The sequence below is a fragment of the Harpia harpyja genome, chromosome 2, assembly GCF_026419915.1.
Source record: "Harpia harpyja isolate bHarHar1 chromosome 2, bHarHar1 primary haplotype, whole genome shotgun sequence".
NCBI lineage: Eukaryota > Metazoa > Chordata > Aves > Accipitriformes > Accipitridae > Harpia > Harpia harpyja.
In genome coordinates, this window is record NC_068941.1 from 78,097,534 (window position 1) to 78,116,956 (window position 19,423).

Below are 19,423 nucleotides of genomic sequence, written 5' to 3' on the forward strand. Positions count from 1 at the left end.
CACTCATAATTGTCTAGATTGGGGGTTTTTTGAGGTTCTTTTTTTCTTCTTTTCTTACCACAGGCAGCTCTTTCTATATTTCTCTACATTGAATTTCTTCTGACATTTTAATCACCTGTGAAGTTGTGAATGGTATTTCTGCAACTCCTTGTAGTTGGCTTTTAGTGTTACTATCTTGAATATATTAGTAACAACAAATTTGTCTGGGGTTTTTTTTCAATTATTTCTGAATATTCTGATATGCACAAGGCTCAGACCCCAGCCCTGTGGAATCCCAAGGCTGAATGGAAAGGCCAAAGCCACTGGAAATAGAGAATTTATGCCCTATTTTTTTGTTTGTTTACCAACCAGTTATTTATCCTATTGGGCCTTTTAATTTTCTCCAGTAGCTACTTAAACCTCTTTAGTGATGCATCTTGTCAAAAGTGTGTTGAAGAAATCCAAGCAGAGTATGTTCTTTTCCCAGATGCTCACTAACAGCCTCACACACCTCTCAGCACTTCATGAGCAATGACACTCCAGTATAAAACCTGTGTTGACTCTAGCCCAGTACAGTGATTTCTCAGTCTGTTCACTAATTCTTCACTTTATTATACCATCTGTCAATTTGCTCAGTACAGCTGTAAAAGTCTGTGATTCCTGATTTTTTCCCTCTCCATTCAAAAAATGGTGTCACATTTGCCATCATTCATTCTCTAGCCAGGAGCCCTTCTTTATAAAGCCCTGTGCTTAAGTACTGTAATAAGCGGTCTGACGGTGCGCGACTTTTAGGCACAAATTAAAAAAAATATATAAAAAAGAAGAACTTAACATTAAAGCACTGCAATGCTTACAATGTGGCTGCCCACCTGCAGGAATAAACCACAAGAAGTAGGTGTTGGTGGGGTCTTTCATATTAAATGCCTTTGGGATGTAAGTGTAGACCAAATATTAAATGTAGCTTACAGAAAAACACTAAGATCCTCTTTAAGGCTTTTTTAGGCCACGAGCCTGAGTAACTTAAGGTACTAATTTTCTAATTTTTGCATATATACTATTATACTGTAATAATAGTATATATTATATTGTTCTAAATATATATTTTATATGTAACATTTTTATACAACTTGTCCTATAGATATCTTTTCTACAGACATTCTTTCTTTCTCTAGAGAAATACTAATAATTTGCTTTGAAGGCTTTTTAATTGACAAAAGGCAATGAGGGGTTATAAGCTTTGATTAAGCGGACAAAAAGCTGTGTCTACTTGAGAGACAATTCTTATTAGTTATACCACCATGACATGTTTTAAAAATGCTGACCACCTTTTTCTCCTGAGGTCAAGGAGGCTGTGAGTACAGAAAGGAAACAAATCAGACTACTTTATAATACTGCTTCCCTGAGTTTGGTAAAATGAAATGTATTTTCTACTTAAGCATGACATTTGGTAATAATTTTAGTGTAATGGGAGCAAAAGCTAAATCCAAGAAAAGCAACAAGGAGTAATTATGGCTTATCACTTTTCAATATCTCATCTGTCAGTCATCTATAAGGAGTTGCTCTATTCATCATTAAGTAGCCTGATAATTAGCTCAGTTTGATTTTGATCCACTTCAATTTCTTAGGGGTAATTTTTGATGTTTTACATTTTACATTATTTATTAATGGGGTTGACATCTAAGCAAACTGATACAGTAACGCTAGATAAGTGGCAACTTCTGGTATGAGCTCGAAATCCATTGAACTTCCATTTCCCATTGCCGGGCGAGCCCTTAGATAGACTGCGTTCACGTTGCAGGTGGTCATCGCACAGTTAAATGGGGACAGAACTGATACCAAAAAAATACTAATTATAACCCGTCCAAGTATTTTTCAACCGACTGGCACCGGAGAACGGTACTTGGTTGAGGGTGACGATTGCAGGTGTCCTGCTAAGGTGCCACCTACTTATACTGACAAATACCAAGAAAAAACAATGCAGACACTTCTTTCTTTGACAGGTAACTTTATTAATAATGGTCTTGGATCTGTCGCACCTACCAGATGCCAGTCTTTTTTCACACTCTGTAAGACTTTCTGAAGAATAAACTAGAAAGGCATAAAGTTAGTTGAAGCTACTAAGACACACAGTTGAAGGTGGGTCTATTTTGGACCTTTTTTTTTTTACAGAAGTTTCCATGAATGTGTGTCAAAAAACTTAAATACATTGAGAAATACAGTAGAAAGACTATATTTACAGTCAATTATAATGGGCACTGCCAACATATCCAATAAAAAAAATAAAACAAAAAAATTTTCATGTTTCTTTCATGCTTTTTTCACAGAGTTTTTTTAAATATGATTTTGTTTTTTAAAAAATACAGTAAGGAAATAATTACATTCTTAATATGAGAACATTATCTTACAACATACAGCCTGGGCCAATTAATTTGAAAGTGTCTTTAACAAAAATTGATACTAAATTAAGTATTCTCCATTTGAAAAATCAAATTGCCACAATCATCTCATAAAAAAAACATCTTTGATCCCCCAAAGTTATGATCTGGTTTTTTTTCTAAAAAAAGCATCACCCATAAAAAAACAATAAAAAAAAGCACCTGGTACAGTAACAGGAGTTTGTTGAGGAAGCACAAGTGTAACATTTTCTTAAAAGACATAGAAATGGTTTAAAATACAAGAGTTTTCCTTTAAAATGAAAGTCATGCTGCTCTATCGCTGACTTTGCCTGGTGATCCTGAAATCTAAAAATGGTGAAAATACAAGCTGTGTTGCTTTTTATAAAAAATTGTGCAGCAATAGTACTATTCAAGAAAACAGAGTACATTTCACAGCACCAAATGTGGTCTATAGAGAGGTTATTTCCCGAGGGTTTTTTTGTTTTCCTCCTTTCAAAACCTTGGCCATTATATAGACTGCACATGTTACTAAGGCAAATTGTGATGGCACCAATGTACTTCTTATACATTAGAGACATACAATTACAGTCCATGCTGGGTTGGGGGTGAGGGGGCGGTGGCGGCTTTATGGAGCCTTTGCTGGAGGAAAGGCAAAAGATGCTTTATTTTGCCGGCAGCCCCTGCTGCAGCCGGGTGCTATAGGTGCCGAGGGTGACCAGCGTCTACGGCAGAGCAGAAGGCTGCGGCACCGAGGCTGGGGTTGTGTGCACGGCCCCAGCACCACGCCATTTCTGTTTGCTCGGACAGAAGTTTGCACACTTCCATCTCAGGCATGGATTAAAACCTGCCTTTGCCACATATTTTTTTTTTTTTCATGGGATACAGGGGGTGGAAGATACAATGCCAATATTGGGTAAACAGGACAGGTGATTTGGCTTTTAACTACTCTGCATTACTTGATGCGGGACCACTTCTTAATGGCAACTGTTACATCATTGCAAACGTTGACTAGAAGCCTAATTTGCATCATAAATATGTACAGATATAAATTAAATATTTATTGAAATATACAAATAAATAACTTAATTTGAAATAAAAAGCCTAAATGAACTTTTGCTTCAAATTTGTTTCTGCTAATATTTGTGGGAACTTGATATTGTTTAGTCCATAGTCATACAGCATAGAATGTGCCCTCCACTTATAGAGTTAGTAAGTAAGCAGATGACCTAAAACAATATAAAAAAATCCTGTTTTCAGTGAAAACCACACTGACACTTGCTTCCCTACTGTATCTGCATTCTTGCGGCACTTTGTACAAAGCACAGTCCCAAGAAGCAAAGAGCCTTTTCTCCTGTTGGGCCCCATTTCTACTGTGCTACGGTCAATGGGATCCCTGGCACTGATTGCATTTGGGAACAGGACACAGCCTTGTGTCCTGGCAGCTATCAGGTCTTTCTGATAGCTCTGTGCCTTCAAATCCCACCAGCTCCTGCAGAAAGTTCTCTGGCATCCAGCTCAGCTGGGAATCTCGGTGTACCCCTCCGGAGTTACACACACCTATTCCTAAAGGTAAGAGACAAACTATAGGCTGGGCCATAAAGGGATGTGATCCTTGATAACTGCTGTCTTGCCAACTTCTGTGGTTTTAATTGCAAGTCTTAACTAATTATCAAGACTCCAGCCCTAACATCTGTGATTATCTCAAAATCTAAGTAGTAGTTTAATTTTTTTAATTAAAGTAATTTGCTAGTCCTCCCAGTTGAGGAGGAAAAAAATCTTGAGAATGTGATTGAAGGCTCTCCAAAGGCTTAAAAAAAACACAGAGAAAAAAATTAAAAGAACCCAACTCATGATACCTTTTTTCCCCTCGCTCTCTTCTGACTTTTTAAAGCCAATCTTGAGATTTTGAAGGACTTTAGTTGGCAATTTACTGCATGTAAGTTCTCAGGAGTGACATGGATGGAGACAAAGAAGAACAGATTTCTATAATTTTACAGACTAAAATGCAAGACACTGTTTCCTAGTAAACAGAAATGGACTCCTGTCTGAGAAAATCCCCAATTCTTTGTAAAATTATTTATAGAAGAGTCTGGAAATTATCATCTTTTCAGTCTGTCTTCCTCAAAAATAATAGCTGAGGTCTGAAAAGACGAAGGAAACTAAGTACAGCAGTGTTCTATAACTCAAGTTTAACAATACTATATTATAAAAAACAAAACAAGACTGACTGCATAAGCTATTCTGAGTTGCCATTATCTGTTGAAGATTAATTTCAATAATGTTTTCCTTTTCTTTTTCAAAAAGTATAGAAAAGAAGCAGTATCTAAAAACACCTGTTTGCCTTTTAAAAAAATCAGGAACAAGTCATAGTTCAACAACATGACCTTTGAAAACGACTGGTACTTCAGAACAGCAATAAAGAGAATGTACTAAAATGCATTTTTTTCAAAGTATGGCAGCTTTTTATCTCCCAACGACAAAAGCATCTGTCTAAAAAGTATCAAAAAAATGCTTCACAGCTGAGCTGTGTTCATCCCACAGTCTCACACCAGCGTAGAGGACAGTGGCACTGAAGAGCTCCTGCCTTCCCGGCCAAGCAAGCCACACCATTTCTGTGAATACATTTCTTCAGTTTGCTTTTGCCACACGAACAGCTAACAGCAAAGCGACTGCTAACGAGCAAGACTTCGCTCAGCCACCTCTGTGGCAGACCTCGAGAGTCAGTTTTAACCTGTAAGAGTTACGATTTCACATCGGTCTTAATGCACCAGTCTTCAGTGGTGTTCAGGCCATCTGATGCAATACAATTGCTGGTCTATGCTGTTTCAGCAAAGTAAACTTTCAACTGCAACTTTATGCTCCTTTTTAATTACTATGGTTGGTTTGGGTTTTTTGGTTTTCATTTTCTTTACCAGTGAAGTTGGAAATAAAGATTTACAGCTAACAAAAAGGGGCACACATAGTTACACAGCAATACAGTAGAGGGAATACAGGCAAATTAGCGCCAAGCTACCATTAACTTAACAGAATTATAAAACCTCTTATGTTGTATCGCTTGATACCACCTTTCAGATGAGTCTTTTGCAGCCTATGTCTTGGTCCATAATAGGTAAGGCCTTTATGGAAAGTGAGTGCTTTTGCTATATTTATGTTCCATTTTTCATCTCCCATTCCTGGAAGGGGAAAAAAAAAGATACGGAAAATGTTAGAGAAATCAGAATATTTCACTGATGTCATCAGATCTGCTAAGCCAAAGCCAGCTGAGGTCAGTAACAGTTTTTCCATTAACTTCACTGGATCCAGTCTTCTGCCCACAAATTAGTTAGGGAATGCTAACAAGTATGTCCTGATAGCGTCCGTGTGCAGCTTCCACCCCTCCGCAACTATATACGGCAACTTTTTTTTCTAGTGCAGTGCAAATAAGCCATGTTTGTTTTCTGCAAAGGGTACTTACAGAGCAAATTTGCACACCACAGTTGGTGTAAAGCACTCAGCTGGAGCTGAATAAGGGAGAGGCCGATTTAGCATATAGGGCTTTCTAACTTACTTGCATGGGACAGTAGAAAACACTCAGTATCTCTCACAGCTGACACCAAGTGACTGCTTTACTACACTTCAATTTTTTATTATAAAGCTCACGACAGACACGTTTCCATGGCTAAAAAGGGCAACTTACTGAGGCAGAGAGGATTCCAGGCAGGGTAAAGAAAACCAAGTTTGTTTACATGCATTTGTTTCCCTTATATGTAATCGAAGTTGAGCTATTGCTCGGCAAGTTAAAGAAATCACTTTGCCTTTCTGTGCCTCTGTTTCGCCACCTGTTAGCTGAGGACAATGACACCTACCATCCACAGCAAAGCACGTGATCTATAACACTCTCATCTATATGTCTCAGAGCAAGGTATTGCCATTTCTTCTGCCACGTAAGTGAAAACCATAAGATTGCTATAGCTAAACACCCAGTTAAATCAAAGTTGTGGCTATTCAGTGATACCTACACTATTTCCTAACAGTACATAGAAGCAGAAGAGCTGAAGAGGGATGGGCTCAGCTTAGGACATCCACACTGTACCTACTCCCCGAATCGCATCCTTAACAGCAATCAGGAACTAATGAAGATACGAAGGAGTTGGCCTCTCACTGAAGTACTCCCTGTGGAGCAACCGCCCAGCTGTTCCTGGCCAGGCGCTGGGGTCTACAGATTCCTCTCCCACCCATCTATTCTGCAGAGATGCTCTGCAGGCAGCCTGTTGACTTGGCTCCCAACCTGAATTCCTGAATTTAACACTCATTCCACAACATTTAACAGCACTGACTGAAAACCGTTACTTATGCATGTAAATACCTGTTTCTGCTGCTGAAAGCAGTAATAGCATTAGTTTGGCTAAACAGCTGCATGACCATGACACCTCTTCAACCATTGTAAAGCAACAGTAAAGGTCACAGTTAGTGGCTGCTTTAGCAATGTAAGAAAAAAATCTTGGGTTTAAAGCAGGTAGACAATAATATACCTTTTTTTACATCTTGGGGTTTTTTTTCCTTCATTTGAATGATACTTTTATTAAAATACAATATATTTTAAATATTCAGTTTTACACTTCAAATTATGGTAAACCTAAACTTAAAACACAGTATTGGTAAAAACTAGAATACTTTAAAAAGGCTATTAAATATATATTCCCTACGTGTATGCTACCAAAGCTCTAAAGGAAATCCTTGGCTAAGCAACTGGGAGGAGAATTTTTTTAAAGTGTTAAATAAGCCTTGAAAGCAGTAGCTTCTTTTGCAGGTGCAGAAGGAACTTTTTCTTTGTTTCCATGTCTCCAGCAGGTTCACGCCAATGAAAGAATGTTTAAGTCAACACTGACAGCCTGACTGGGAGCTGGGAAACCGGGAGAGCTCCTTTTCTTCTCCAGTCCCTGAACATAAGCAAAATGTAAGCTGCTGACATTCACCAGTCCACCAGTTTTGAAAACAAATCAGAAATAATCACTGCAGTTTCCTTGCTACACGTAACAGTTAAGTTTTAGAAATTCATCTGAAATGTGAAATGTTTAAATAATTGTTTTTCTTGTACAGCATGGATATTTGGACCATTTTACTTCTCCAGGAGTGCTAATGCAGAATACTGTTTTTCACATTTCAATACAGTCTCCATTTCCAGGCAGAGATTAACAAAATCGCAATTAGAATGCCTTCCGATTTCTTAAAAATACGTGTTATTACTTTCTAAAACAAATTAAAAGCATATGTTACAAACAGAAAAGTTAAAAAAAAATCCAAAAATATGCATGCATATGTGTGTATATGTATAGTGTACGTCCCAAACAGCCAATCCCCAAATTGCTGCTAGTTCTTAGATTTAACACTAGATCCATCCTTTTGCTTCTTGCTCTACTTCCTTCTCAGCCAGTGCATCTGAGAGGAGAGAGATTTTGGTGGAGCAGCTTCCAAACCTGCCGTCTGAGGTGCCTTGCCTCCCCTCGGAGGCATGGCTGTGCCACCCGGCCCTAACGGCGCAGGCTGCACGGAGCGCCCATTTCACAGCAGCAGCTGCCCTAGCAAAGAGCGGCCCAGTGCTGCAGGCGTATTAGCACAACGGTGACGTGAGGGTGGCTGCAAACATGAGGCCGGCTGGTGAGAGCCTCAGCATCCTTCGGGCAAGGAAAGAGCAAGAAGGGAGGCATTCAGTGCATTCGAACACATACTGGGGGGAAAAAAAAAAATCTTGACATTTTGAGCACTTATACAACTCCCTCGTAACGTTGGGAGATTTGCCAGCTGCTGAAGATGCAAGTGCAAGCGCAGACGTGAAATCTGTTTCCCTCCCACATACTGCACTGACATCCATGCGTGGAGAGCCAAGTCAGTTCTGCTCTGGGATACTCACGTGTGACGCCCTTTCCTTAGCCACATCTATAAGGCCTGGGCTCACTCGTAACTGCAAAAGGCCAAAAGAATTGAGAGCCAAATTCCACCCCCGCACATGTACAGTTAACTCCCCCTGAAAGCGGGCTGTGCTGCAGATGCATACCTGATGGCAGACTTTGGCTGCAGCTCCTTGCGAATAGGCTGAGTACAGCTTGGGTTGCACTATCTAATTCAGCAAAATTTCACTAAATATTTAGTGCGTGAGGTTTTAGGAAAAAGCTGTTAAAGCTGAATTGGATACTTTGAGTTGTTTTTCCCAGGATGAGAAATATGCTTAGTAGCTCCATATCCTATTTGATTAGCCTAATCTTATATCCAAGATTCCTCTACAAAAGAGCTTGACCAACCTATCGTGCCATCCAAAGCACAGCGATAGCAAAAAACACAGCAGGGTTTTTCCTGTATGGTACATGCTAAGCATAAAAAATGTACTACAGCTGGAAGGTATTCTTTACACCAAAAATGTTTAGGTTTTTATAGTGCCCTGGTTTCTCCAGCTGTAAAGATTAAATGGCTGGCTTTAATGTGCCTGTCCAGTCCGTAGCACAAATCCACGCTCCCTTTTGTAAGAACTGTGCTCTGCTAGACCACATTCCCTGAGTAACGCTGTGCTAACAAGCAAATCTAAGACAAAGTGTATAGTTAGAGATGGTATCTTTCTTTATGAGACAAATTTGGGTATAACTGGAATACACAGATAAGCTTTAGAACACATGAATCCTTCTTCAGGTTTGAAACACAAGCAGCAAACTTCAAAGTAAGTTAAATAGAACTGAAACCCATTATGCTGAGTTTAATTATTCTTAGTTGAATTTAAATGAATCAGGCTAACCGGCAGAAAAAGCAGTTGATGTCCATGGAAAGGAGGGAGGAAATAGTGGCAGAAGGAGGGCAGGAAAGCTCTCACATGAGGTATAGCAGGAGAAGTAATTCATGGCCTGGGCAAGGTAGAGAGGTTAAAGGGGCTGCGGGGGGAGGAAACAGAGAGAGTAGGATGGGCCAGGAAACCAAATCATTTGTTGAGATGATGATTTTTCAGTATCTGCCACATTTAGGTGCCAGGCTCATGCTCAGTCACTGTAACTGTATATAATCAATGAAGACATGTAACAAGTTACTTAAAAAAATCCCTATATAGTATACCTCATTGTTTTAAGAAAAGAAATGGACTGCATGAAAGACAAATGTCTATGATTATTATTGTTTATAATTACAATTAGCAGTGAACTACTAAATCAACAAAAGCTTGGGCCAGTGCTATTACTGTCACCCTTGGTTACGTGCTGCCCACACACTTACGTTGTTAGCAAATTTAGCCCAGAGGAATGATCATGCAAATTCCATTTAAACTAAAGTGCAAAAATTAGAAAACTGTAACAATACAAGAGGACCACAAACTTCGGCCTGGTACCTGCGAGACTAAATTAAATTAATTCAATTTCTACTTTAAGTGTACATTAAGAGTGGATACTTGCACAACACATTGTTATTATAATGTACAACTATTTTGTTCTTGCAAAGATCAGACCCCATCTTGTGTTGTTTCAGACCATTTACTATAACAGTGCTCTTTTAACCACTTCTCTGCTACACAGATCAGTGTAACTTTATGAATTTTAGATGGATTGTCTACACCACAGACCACTTACCTTGCACCCTTGCACATTAAATCTATAAAGGAACAGAGAAAAACACAGAATGAGAGAGTAGGGTCAAATCTGTCTCCCAAACTACTTACCAATTCTTCTGCAAAAGGTTCCCCCAAACCAGCAATGTTTATGTAGTAATACAAATAATTTATACATGGCATATTCTCTTCTTAAGGATAAATTTCACCCACAGAAGCAGCAGGAACCAATCTTTCCCTCTCTCCTTTTCTGTCTCTGTCTCTCCACAAGCAAATAAGATTTTTTAAGAAAGTAAGAAAAAGGACAGAAAAAGAAAACTAGACATAAGTCTTCTCACCTTTGCTTTTCGAAGGACATGGCCTCGACATGGTGAACTATTTGACGAGGGAGGTCGCTTCAGAGCTGCTGCGCTGTTCACAGGTATTGAGCATTCAGTATCACTGGTATCACAGCTGGAGATTGGAGAGTTTTCCAAAGTTCGGTGCTTGAAAATTGGAGACTAATGAAGAGTGAAAAGCCTACACTGAGTTTCCTCCAAGTAGTCACATGGGCAATATTTTCTATCTAGACTTAGAACTGCAGATTTTTTTTTTAAAGAAACCATGTTCATAATAATGATGGATACATGAAAAAGAGGTTAGAACAAAAGAAAACAAAACAAAGTATGTGTTCTGTGATGAAAATTAAAGTTCGTTTTCTGTGATTAAACAACATTGGGTCATCTGGAGGAATTGACACATCCTTCTCTGGTCCTTCTGATGGCTGCTTCTGACACCCATCTATAGCATAAGCCAGGACTGCCATGCTCCATCGTGAACATGTGAGATGCAGCCCTTGCAAAGGGTGACAGTGACTGACAGGGGACCGGCACAAGTAGGTCTCCATCACTGCACAATGACTTCGTGCATTTAAGTCTCCCTGGGATGGAGCACCGTCTCAGTTCATGCACTTTTACAATCACTGAGGACAATGAGTTGTCAGCTTTTGCATATTACCCTAACACATACTGCCTGTGACTCCCATGTCTACCTGCTCCCTGTTGCTGTAGAAAGTACACCAGATACAGGTGAAGAATGCAAATAACGCAGAAAGGCATTTAGTTCTGCTTTTCTTTCCTGCACTTAATAAACCTTTTGAAAACTCTCAGTTCCCACTCGTTTTACTGGAGCTGAGAAGGCAGAGCACTCGCAGCCCGTGGTACTGGGATTTGCGTGTTTAATGACTTTGCATACCTGTGGGCTTGATGTTCCTGACTTGGGCTCGATAGCCAAGCCCAGTGTGATGCCACCAGCCAAGGCTTTCTTAAGGCTCTCCTTCACCTCGGTCAGTTCTAGCTCCAGGTTTACACGCTCAGTCTCCTTCTGCTTACACTCCTCTTCCAACTTCTTTAACTTGTCTTCAAGAATCACTTGGGTCTTCCTGCCTGTCATCCACAGCAATGTTATTATTTCAATGAGAAGCTTAAATTGACACTTACAGAAATTATTTTTAAAAAAACAAGGAACAAGGTCTCTAAAAATCAGTGACATCACAAAAAAGTTACGTACATTGCAAAATCCACTTTTTTCATGTAAAAAATTTAGCAACAGATATCAACTGCTTTCTTTCAGGTGCCTTCCCTAGGTTTCTAGTATTTGTTTTGTTATTTTCCATGTCATGAAAATATAATCAGCCAGTCACAACAAAATTATTCCTGCTTGTCTGAAGTCCCCATCAGTGTCATTTCATAGGTGTGTGTTTATGTATATATACACACACACATATATATAAAATGAGTATATACACCTATACATACATATTTTATATCTACATAGAAAGCAAATATAGACATTGCAGAGCATTGTTTAACATCAAAACCAAACCTCATGTAGTGGCATGTCTTCAGCACAGAATACAAAGCTATTTGGATAATGAAGCCTACCCAGGGTGGAATTCAGCACAAAAAAGCACCTCATACCAGCATTGACTTCAATAGCAGCGCGTAGATCTTTTCTTTCTTTTCGAAGCTGGGCCAGCCTATTCCGGAGTGCTTCTTTCCTCTTTAGCAGCTCCTCCTCTTTGCTTTGTAACCTCTTTGCATCTGCCTCCACACGATTCTTGCCATATTTGTACTGCTCCGCATCTGTATGTAGTGGATTGTAGTTATTTATGGTTAAAATTAACCGTAAAACTCTAAACTGATCCCTGAGACTGAACATCACAGGAAGCATGTCATGGTTTGAGAAACTGGTTTGCCATCCCTCCTCCACTGGCTTTTTCTCAAGGTCCATGATTCCCGCTGAGTTCTGCAGCACAGCTACAGAAATTATATGGGATAGATAGTTTGTTCTCTACATATATAAGGGGAAGATGAGAAATACCAGTTACCTTATGGTACATCTGTTTTGAAAAATGGCCTTGCCTTTGTATGTCGTTCAGAGGACAGAAAGGAGGCTCCTCTTTAGCTCTGAACACTTGATTTTTAATTGGAAGGAGTCAGAGGAAAAATCTACCTGTTTGCCCTTTTGCTTGGCTTCCATTCCTACTTCAAGTGCTTAAAGCACATGTCTTTTCTCCCGTAACATAAGAGAATACAAAGATGTTCTCACTTTTCTGATGCTTGAGAGCTTTCATTTTCTTTTCTTAATTTCCCATATAAATGCTTTCATTTCATGGCTCACAGGTATCTGTGGTCTAATTTATATCACAGCCCCCTCTATGCCTCTGCTCCAGTTGCAGACTCAAAGAAAATAGGTCAGCTAACAGATCACTTTGTCTGCATATCTAAAGGCAAACTCAAGGACACTAAAATTCCTGACAAATAGTTGTCAAACCAGTTTTAGTTGGTCTTTAGTAACCAAGATGCCTTTACTCCCACAACTATCTATTCCAGCACCAATTGACCTGCATGGCTAGAAAGATACATACTTTTTTCCTAAAGTCTAACCCAAATTTCTCTTGTTGCCATTAAATCCATGACTTCTTAAAAATTTATCATGGGATTAAAAAACCACATTCATTCCTTCTCTAGAAGAAGCCATGCTTTTGACTCCATATTTAAAAAGTATGATTATAGCTCTTTTTTGCCTTTTCTTCTTTACACAAAGCAACCCCGGTTAGGGATTTTCTAGAGGCAACCCACCTGCCCAGAAGAACCCTCTTTCTGAACGTGCCAGTCACCAATTGAAATCTCCTCTCTCTGAGGAAGGTTTTGAGACGTGTGGTTGTCTTCATTATTTTGTTATACCTTTTTCTTTTTCATTAGTGGTCAGAGTAAGTCCACTTTTGAGCAACATAATGTTCTCATGTCTTTCCCAGTTTCTCATCCTCTTCTTCCAACAGGAATACAGAATTGCTCTCTGCCCCAAATGAAGATTCATTACCCCTTTTTTTTCCCCCCTGCTGCCCTCATGACTTTGCAGCCACAGGTCCACATTTCATATTTATCACTCTCCATGACAACCTTTTATCTTATGGCATGGCTGGAGTACTAATGAGTCACCAATGAACACAATATCTCCTATTCAAAGTCTTGGTGGGCATCTCCTGCTCAGCCTCTCAGCAACAGAAGAACCACAGTGGTTCTTTATCTTGTTTGCTAAGACGACAGCTATTTTGGGTATCCTCATGACTCCACTCACAAGTGAGGCAGCAGTGAGGAGAGATACTTACTGGACGCAGTGCGCTTCACACATGATACTGATTCAGATTTCTTCGGCTGGCTATTTAAAGTTCTCCCCTTCCCGGTGATCCCATTAGCAGTCGCAGGAGGCTTCTTGCCTTTAAACTGTTTGAAAACAAAAGTACAAATGGGCTCTAGCTATTCCTGTGCCACTGACATTACAGTCACCTTTTCATCAAGGGCAAAGCTTGACAAAAAGCCGCCTGCTCGGAGAGCCTTAATAGAACGCATTGATTGAGCTGGAGATGGCGCTTCCTCCAGAGATGTCGTTTCTGAGAGCTGCCTGCTCAGCAGGAGCCACACCAGCAATCACAGGATAACGAGGGGATGAACTAACTCCCCTTCTCTGCTGGCATCATGGTCTCCAAGTTATTTAATACTCTGGCATTTAGTGTATTGGGAGTAGCCATTGAAAGGCAGAAAAGTTGAACCTTTGAATAATTTTATACAGTAAAGATTCTTGAAACACAGATTTGTCAGGGTTAACTTCATACAGAAAACCAACCGGGCTTGCCACACAAAAATTCAACACCATTTCTTATTTACTGTATGACCTTGCCATCCTTGTGGTGCATGGATTAATATTTTTTTAAAACAATAGAATTATTTCACATTTTTTAATGTTAGGAGTTAACATATCAATTTCCTCTTACACAACCTCTAGCTACTAATTAAAAGTTTTTCTTACTTAAAAAACCCCTCTCATAATGGCCAGACAAGCTCACAAGATTACCAGAAACAGCACATTTCATGTCCAAGAGGTTTCCATTTAGAGGGCTCCCCTGCAATGAACTGAACCCTGGGAAGAGCAACACTGTCCCGACTAATCGTAGTTTTTCCATGGGAGGGGTGCCTTAGCCGAGCACAGGGCATATGTGTGCCACGCTTTCTTCACGTGCTTCCAAAAGCTTTTGAGGACCAAACTGGGAGTGCAACGAGAAGCCTGCTGCTGCAGCCAGGGATAGGGGCAACTTACTGCTTGGGTCCACCTCTGATTCTGCAACTTCACTGAATTCTAATATTCCAATATGAAGTTTTTCTAAGGGTTAAGTGAGTTAACAAGCAATAGGACAGGTACCCTATACAAGGGAAACACTTATCTAACTGTTCCATGTCAGATTAGACTGAAAACCACCCATCTCTGTGATACATTCGCAGGCTTATGCCAATGACCAGCTTTCGGAGACTGGCTACGGGCTCTGGAGATGGTCCCTGGCGTGGCTGTGAGCAAGGCTTGCTCTTCCCCGCTGCTGGGGTCTGCCTGTCTGCCACTGAGGCTGAGTACACGGGATTCCATCTGCTCTGTAGCTTCGCATTTCAGCTGAGGTCCAGAAGCCTGAGGCCACCCTCAGAAAGCAGCATAGACATAGGCTTAGGTTTTTTTCAGGGGAAGAAAAGAACAGGCAGTAATTTAAATGTGGTATATACACACTATATACAACATCATTTAGTATATATATAATATAATATATGTTATGATATACATGTATATTCACAATATATACAAGCATAGTATATACAATATACAGATTAGTAAAATTCTAGAGAGGCAAATTTGCTGTCACAGCCAGGTCATATTTCACTTTTCTTTTTTTTTTTTTTTTTTTAAAAGTCATCACTGCCTAAGGAGACAGAAGGTGGCTAGATATGCATTCAGGTTAAGTTTGGAAGGTCACATCTATTTTTTTTATTACTATCCACAATCTGTAAATCATCAAGAACTTGTGGGGAAAGCCTTTCACAGGTGCCAACACTTCACAGCAGAATTTACAACCCAGCAAACCTGTTTCATTCGCAGTGGCCTCATGACTAAAGCCCAAGCATTTCAGCGCTAACACTAAGGGACTGAAATAACCCAAGGCCCTTAAGATAACAACCAGATAAACAGAACAGCCAAAAAATAAAAAGCTTTGTTAAATAGTACAGTACCTGCGAGCCAGATCCCCTCCCCACAGCAGAGGTATTAGTGACAGATTGAGCAGAAGACAGATTGGATGAGACAGGGTATTTGTAATGGTTAGAGGAGGGTTTGTCAGTAGATAACCTATTGGGTTTTCTGTCAGCTGGTGGATAGCGCGCAAAGATTTTTGGAGACGGCAAGTTATCGTACAGGCCTGCGTTATCATAAAGCATTTCTTCTCCAATGTTCCTGCTACGAGAAGGAAAGCCATCTTCTGGTTCCCACTGCAACACATACACTTTGGCAGTTAGTAAACAATACACCATGCAGAACCTCCTAAGTGAAATTAAAACATTAGTAATTCTTTTGACTGTAGCAAGCCCTCGGTGTTTAGCAAGCATGTTCTTATTGCTTACACTTGAGACAAACTGTTTAGAAAGGCAGGGTCGACACAGTGTGGAAAGGAAGCACTGCATTATATGGCTTATAGCCTCAGTCCTGTGCATTTTCCATAGCATGAGCAAACCAGTACTATCCTATCACCCTTGCTGTTTCATAGACTGCACCTTCAGTTGTTAGCTCTAGCACTGAGGGGGCACAAACAGACTGTGTTAACAGGGGGATGGATATTCACAGGCTACACAGATGAATCTCCGGGATTACATCTGGTACATGAGTTGTTAAAAGCAATATGGCCTAACAGTTAGCAGAAGCCAAGAGGGTTTTTTCTTTTCTTTTTTTTTCTTTCTTTCTTCAGGCTATATGTCTTTCCAGTGAATACCAGCTGCTGGTATGCTAGCATTACATTTTATTTGTTGGAGAATTATTATTCTGAGCTAACCATTTAAAATAGCTACAGGCCATTCCTTTTTTTTTTTTTTTTTTTTCAGAAAAATGGAAAGCTCAACAACAATACTCCAGTGATTCATTCAATTAATCTTAAAAGAAACCAACCTCATTGCCAAATAGCCTTCCTTAATCCATCCTGGCTGTGGCAGTACGCTACTCATACAAAGGCACGAGCACATCCAAGAACTACACATACAGACTACTCACCACACATGTGGTCGCGTGGTGCTCCCAGGAGGGGCTTTCTGCCATCTTTCTGACATTAGTAAGACATGATGGAGAACTGAATTTGCAGTCCACTTCACACTTCAAAACTCTGAATTTCTCTTGCGTTTGGCCTTAGTGGGGGCCTTTATGAAGCAGCCCAAATTAAAAGCTGACACGGGCTATAGCTCCGCTGTAAATCTTCTGGAGGACCACATATTGCTATGGGTTAACATCCACTATGTGTTAAAACCTATTACACATCTGCCTACGATCAGCTCTGCAATTTATGAAGGTGGAAGTGACCACTGTGGTTCTCCTTTGGGATGAGCAGTACCTGCTGTCATGAGGAATGCAGCCCCGTGGACTGAGAAGTGTTTGGGGTTTGGTTTTTTTTTTCAACAGACACCACAAAGTGGTGTAACTGAGTCCTCAGTTTTGCCAGGCCTGGTGTGATCTAAAAAATACCCCCTCAAGTGAGTATTATATTCAAGGACTTGGCAACAAATCGTCAACAGGCAACTGCTTTCTAAATGCACGTTGGCTTACAGGCAGGTTAATGTAAACAGTATGTCCCACACCCCTAATACTCTGAAGGTGTGAGAGAAGTTTGCAACCCCCAATCAAAAAAAGAGAGTTCATTTTGAAACTGCCCAGTGGGACTTTTTAGGTAATATAATTTTCAGATGTCCATGCATTCAACACATGCAAACCATTTGTTCTGTGCAAATTCAATTCTTACCGATCCATTTATGCAGGGAACATCATCGTAATGAAGTGCCATTCCACTCGGACAGGCGTAGCCATTGGCAGTGCTTCCCCGATACGGATTTGTAGATATAACTCGCCTGTTCATGAAACTGAATAAAGCAAAATAAAAATAATAAAACCCAGTGCTTGAACCTAAGTCTAAATGATGATTCAGTGGTATGTTCCTTGTATCTGATTATGTAGCCTGGAAGCATATAGCTTCTCACTTTCTGCAGGACAGTTTTTCTTCTTTTGCTACTCACATGTTGCTGCTAGCAGCCAATATTACAACATATGTTCCTGTATTCCATTCTTACGCTGGGGATAGGCCTGTGTGAAAGGCAGGAGGGCAACAGCTGTAACTGCTCAGTGGCATGTTTACATGGGAACCTGCTGATCTATGTTATAAACCAGCTTGCCAGTGTCCCATAAAAGCTCCCTTGTTGTCTGCATTGGGAAGAAGCAGGTGTTTCTGGGTGCATGCATGCTCAGGGGGTATGCAAACTTAGGAATTGGGAGAAACAAGAATCAAATCCAGCAAAAACTGAAAAAAAAAGTGGAACTTCGCTGAAATCTTAGTTAACTTATCTATCAAAATTTGCTGAATAATTACTTCTTCAAAATCTGGGAATTTTTCTTTTCCATATCAGAACTTTCGGCTGGGTAGAGTGTGCACAATGGCACTACGCTTCCTAACTCTGTCTGGGTAATTGTGCATGCAAATACTCTACATGCTCATTCTTGCTCTGTGTCACATGATGGATCCGAGTCCTCTGGAAACTTCAAAAGGGGTGTGTGTGTATATATATATATTCCCCCCCCCCCCCCCGCCCCCCAATCAACATTGTAACTTGTTTTTCTGGAGTTCTGCAGAACACGTGCAAGATACCATAGACTACAACAGGCTTGCAAAGATCTAACAATGCAGAAAGTGGCAGAATCATGCCCAAGTGCAAGTTTTCCTTCGTAGCAACCGCTGAAATTGAATGAGGTATAGAGTGAGATCCCAAATAATTCCTATAGCTTCAGGTGTACGTGAATAGGAAAACAAAGCTTTCCATCCCAAACAATGGAACTATTCAGACTCTGTGCTGACATTCATAAAATATGATAAAGCCCTACTAAAGCAGAGAGGGTCTTCTGTAGCACTGGCCGGAGCTCAAGAATGCTGTGGTTTCAACAGTTGCTTTCTTTTGGCTTTGGAATAACATGGAGTCCATTGAATTTCTCATTCAGAGGGAGACGGACCTCATCCAACTGCGGCTCACCTGAGCCGCGAGAGACACGGGCTCACAGGAGAGACGAACCTGCCCAATTCGGTGTGAACCTTTCAGGGGAGTGCGGGGGCGGAATAATCATTAGACAGAAGCTTTTCTTACTTCAAACAAACAACAAAAAGCCCAAGATAAATTCCATGATAAAAATGTTTTTAACTTTATCGTATCTCATACTTTATTAGCCATTATTAAAGGACTGCATTTGTTTACTGTTCCTCTTAATGAAGAGCATTACTCAAGTGTTTCTGGTTAGTCTGAAGGACTGCATTTGGAGTCGTTCTTGTATTTCTTTCTATTTAAGTAGCTCCAATGAGAGTGGTGCGTAACAACCATGTCTGAAAACTAGGATATTCATCAGTGACAACTGATGCACCTGTAGTAACTATTTCCACCACCAAAGGAAGCTAAGATTTATCTAAGTGTCTGCAAACACTTCATAAGCATTATTTCACTAAGCCTTATAAATCCTGTTTACAGATGCATCCATGTGAGTTAGCTGTATTCTGAAACTGCTAGATGAGGAAGGAAATGGAGAAAACCTGCTTGGAAGCATTTTTTCTTCAGCCTTTCCTAGATGCCTAATGAGTTAGATGAAGAAAATCGATTGGACTATTAATGAAGAGCCGATCGTTCTGCAAAGCATCAGTCTCAGGAAACAAATAACCAATAATCCTGAAGGGACTGTGCAATAATCAAAGCTTTAATGATAACTGCAGTTAATTTGGAACACTGATATTCATTCTAGAAAGGGCAACAATAGTACTTTATTAACACATAAGTATGACTGTAATTTCTCCTCATTTTCTAGGAGTAGTTGAAAATCAGCAGACAACTACTTGAGTTGCTTA

The 19,423-nt window shown here is 40.1% G+C and overlaps 1 protein-coding gene across 2 annotated transcripts in view; it reads right to left on the reverse strand.

The window, feature by feature from the left end:
- Window positions 1-3,232: 3,232 nt before the first annotated feature.
- Window positions 3,233-19,423, reverse strand: part of AFAP1 (actin filament associated protein 1) — a 119,583-nt gene continuing 103,392 nt past the window's right edge. The window contains exons 12-18 of one of the 2 annotated variants that reach the window (XM_052780559.1): window positions 17,291-17,408; window positions 15,525-15,779; window positions 13,586-13,700; window positions 11,892-12,056; window positions 11,167-11,357; window positions 10,272-10,433; window positions 3,233-5,548 (exon numbers count right to left, since the gene is read on the reverse strand). In XM_052780559.1, the coding sequence (XP_052636519.1) occupies window positions 5,522-5,548; window positions 10,272-10,433; window positions 11,167-11,357; window positions 11,892-12,056; window positions 13,586-13,700; window positions 15,525-15,779; window positions 17,291-17,408 (1,033 nt within the window). In that variant the 3' untranslated portion in view covers window positions 3,233-5,521. The remainder of the gene's footprint in view (window positions 5,549-10,271; window positions 10,434-11,166; window positions 11,358-11,891; window positions 12,057-13,585; window positions 13,701-15,524; window positions 15,780-17,290; window positions 17,409-19,423) is intronic. The other variant, XM_052780560.1, reaches the window with a different exon arrangement.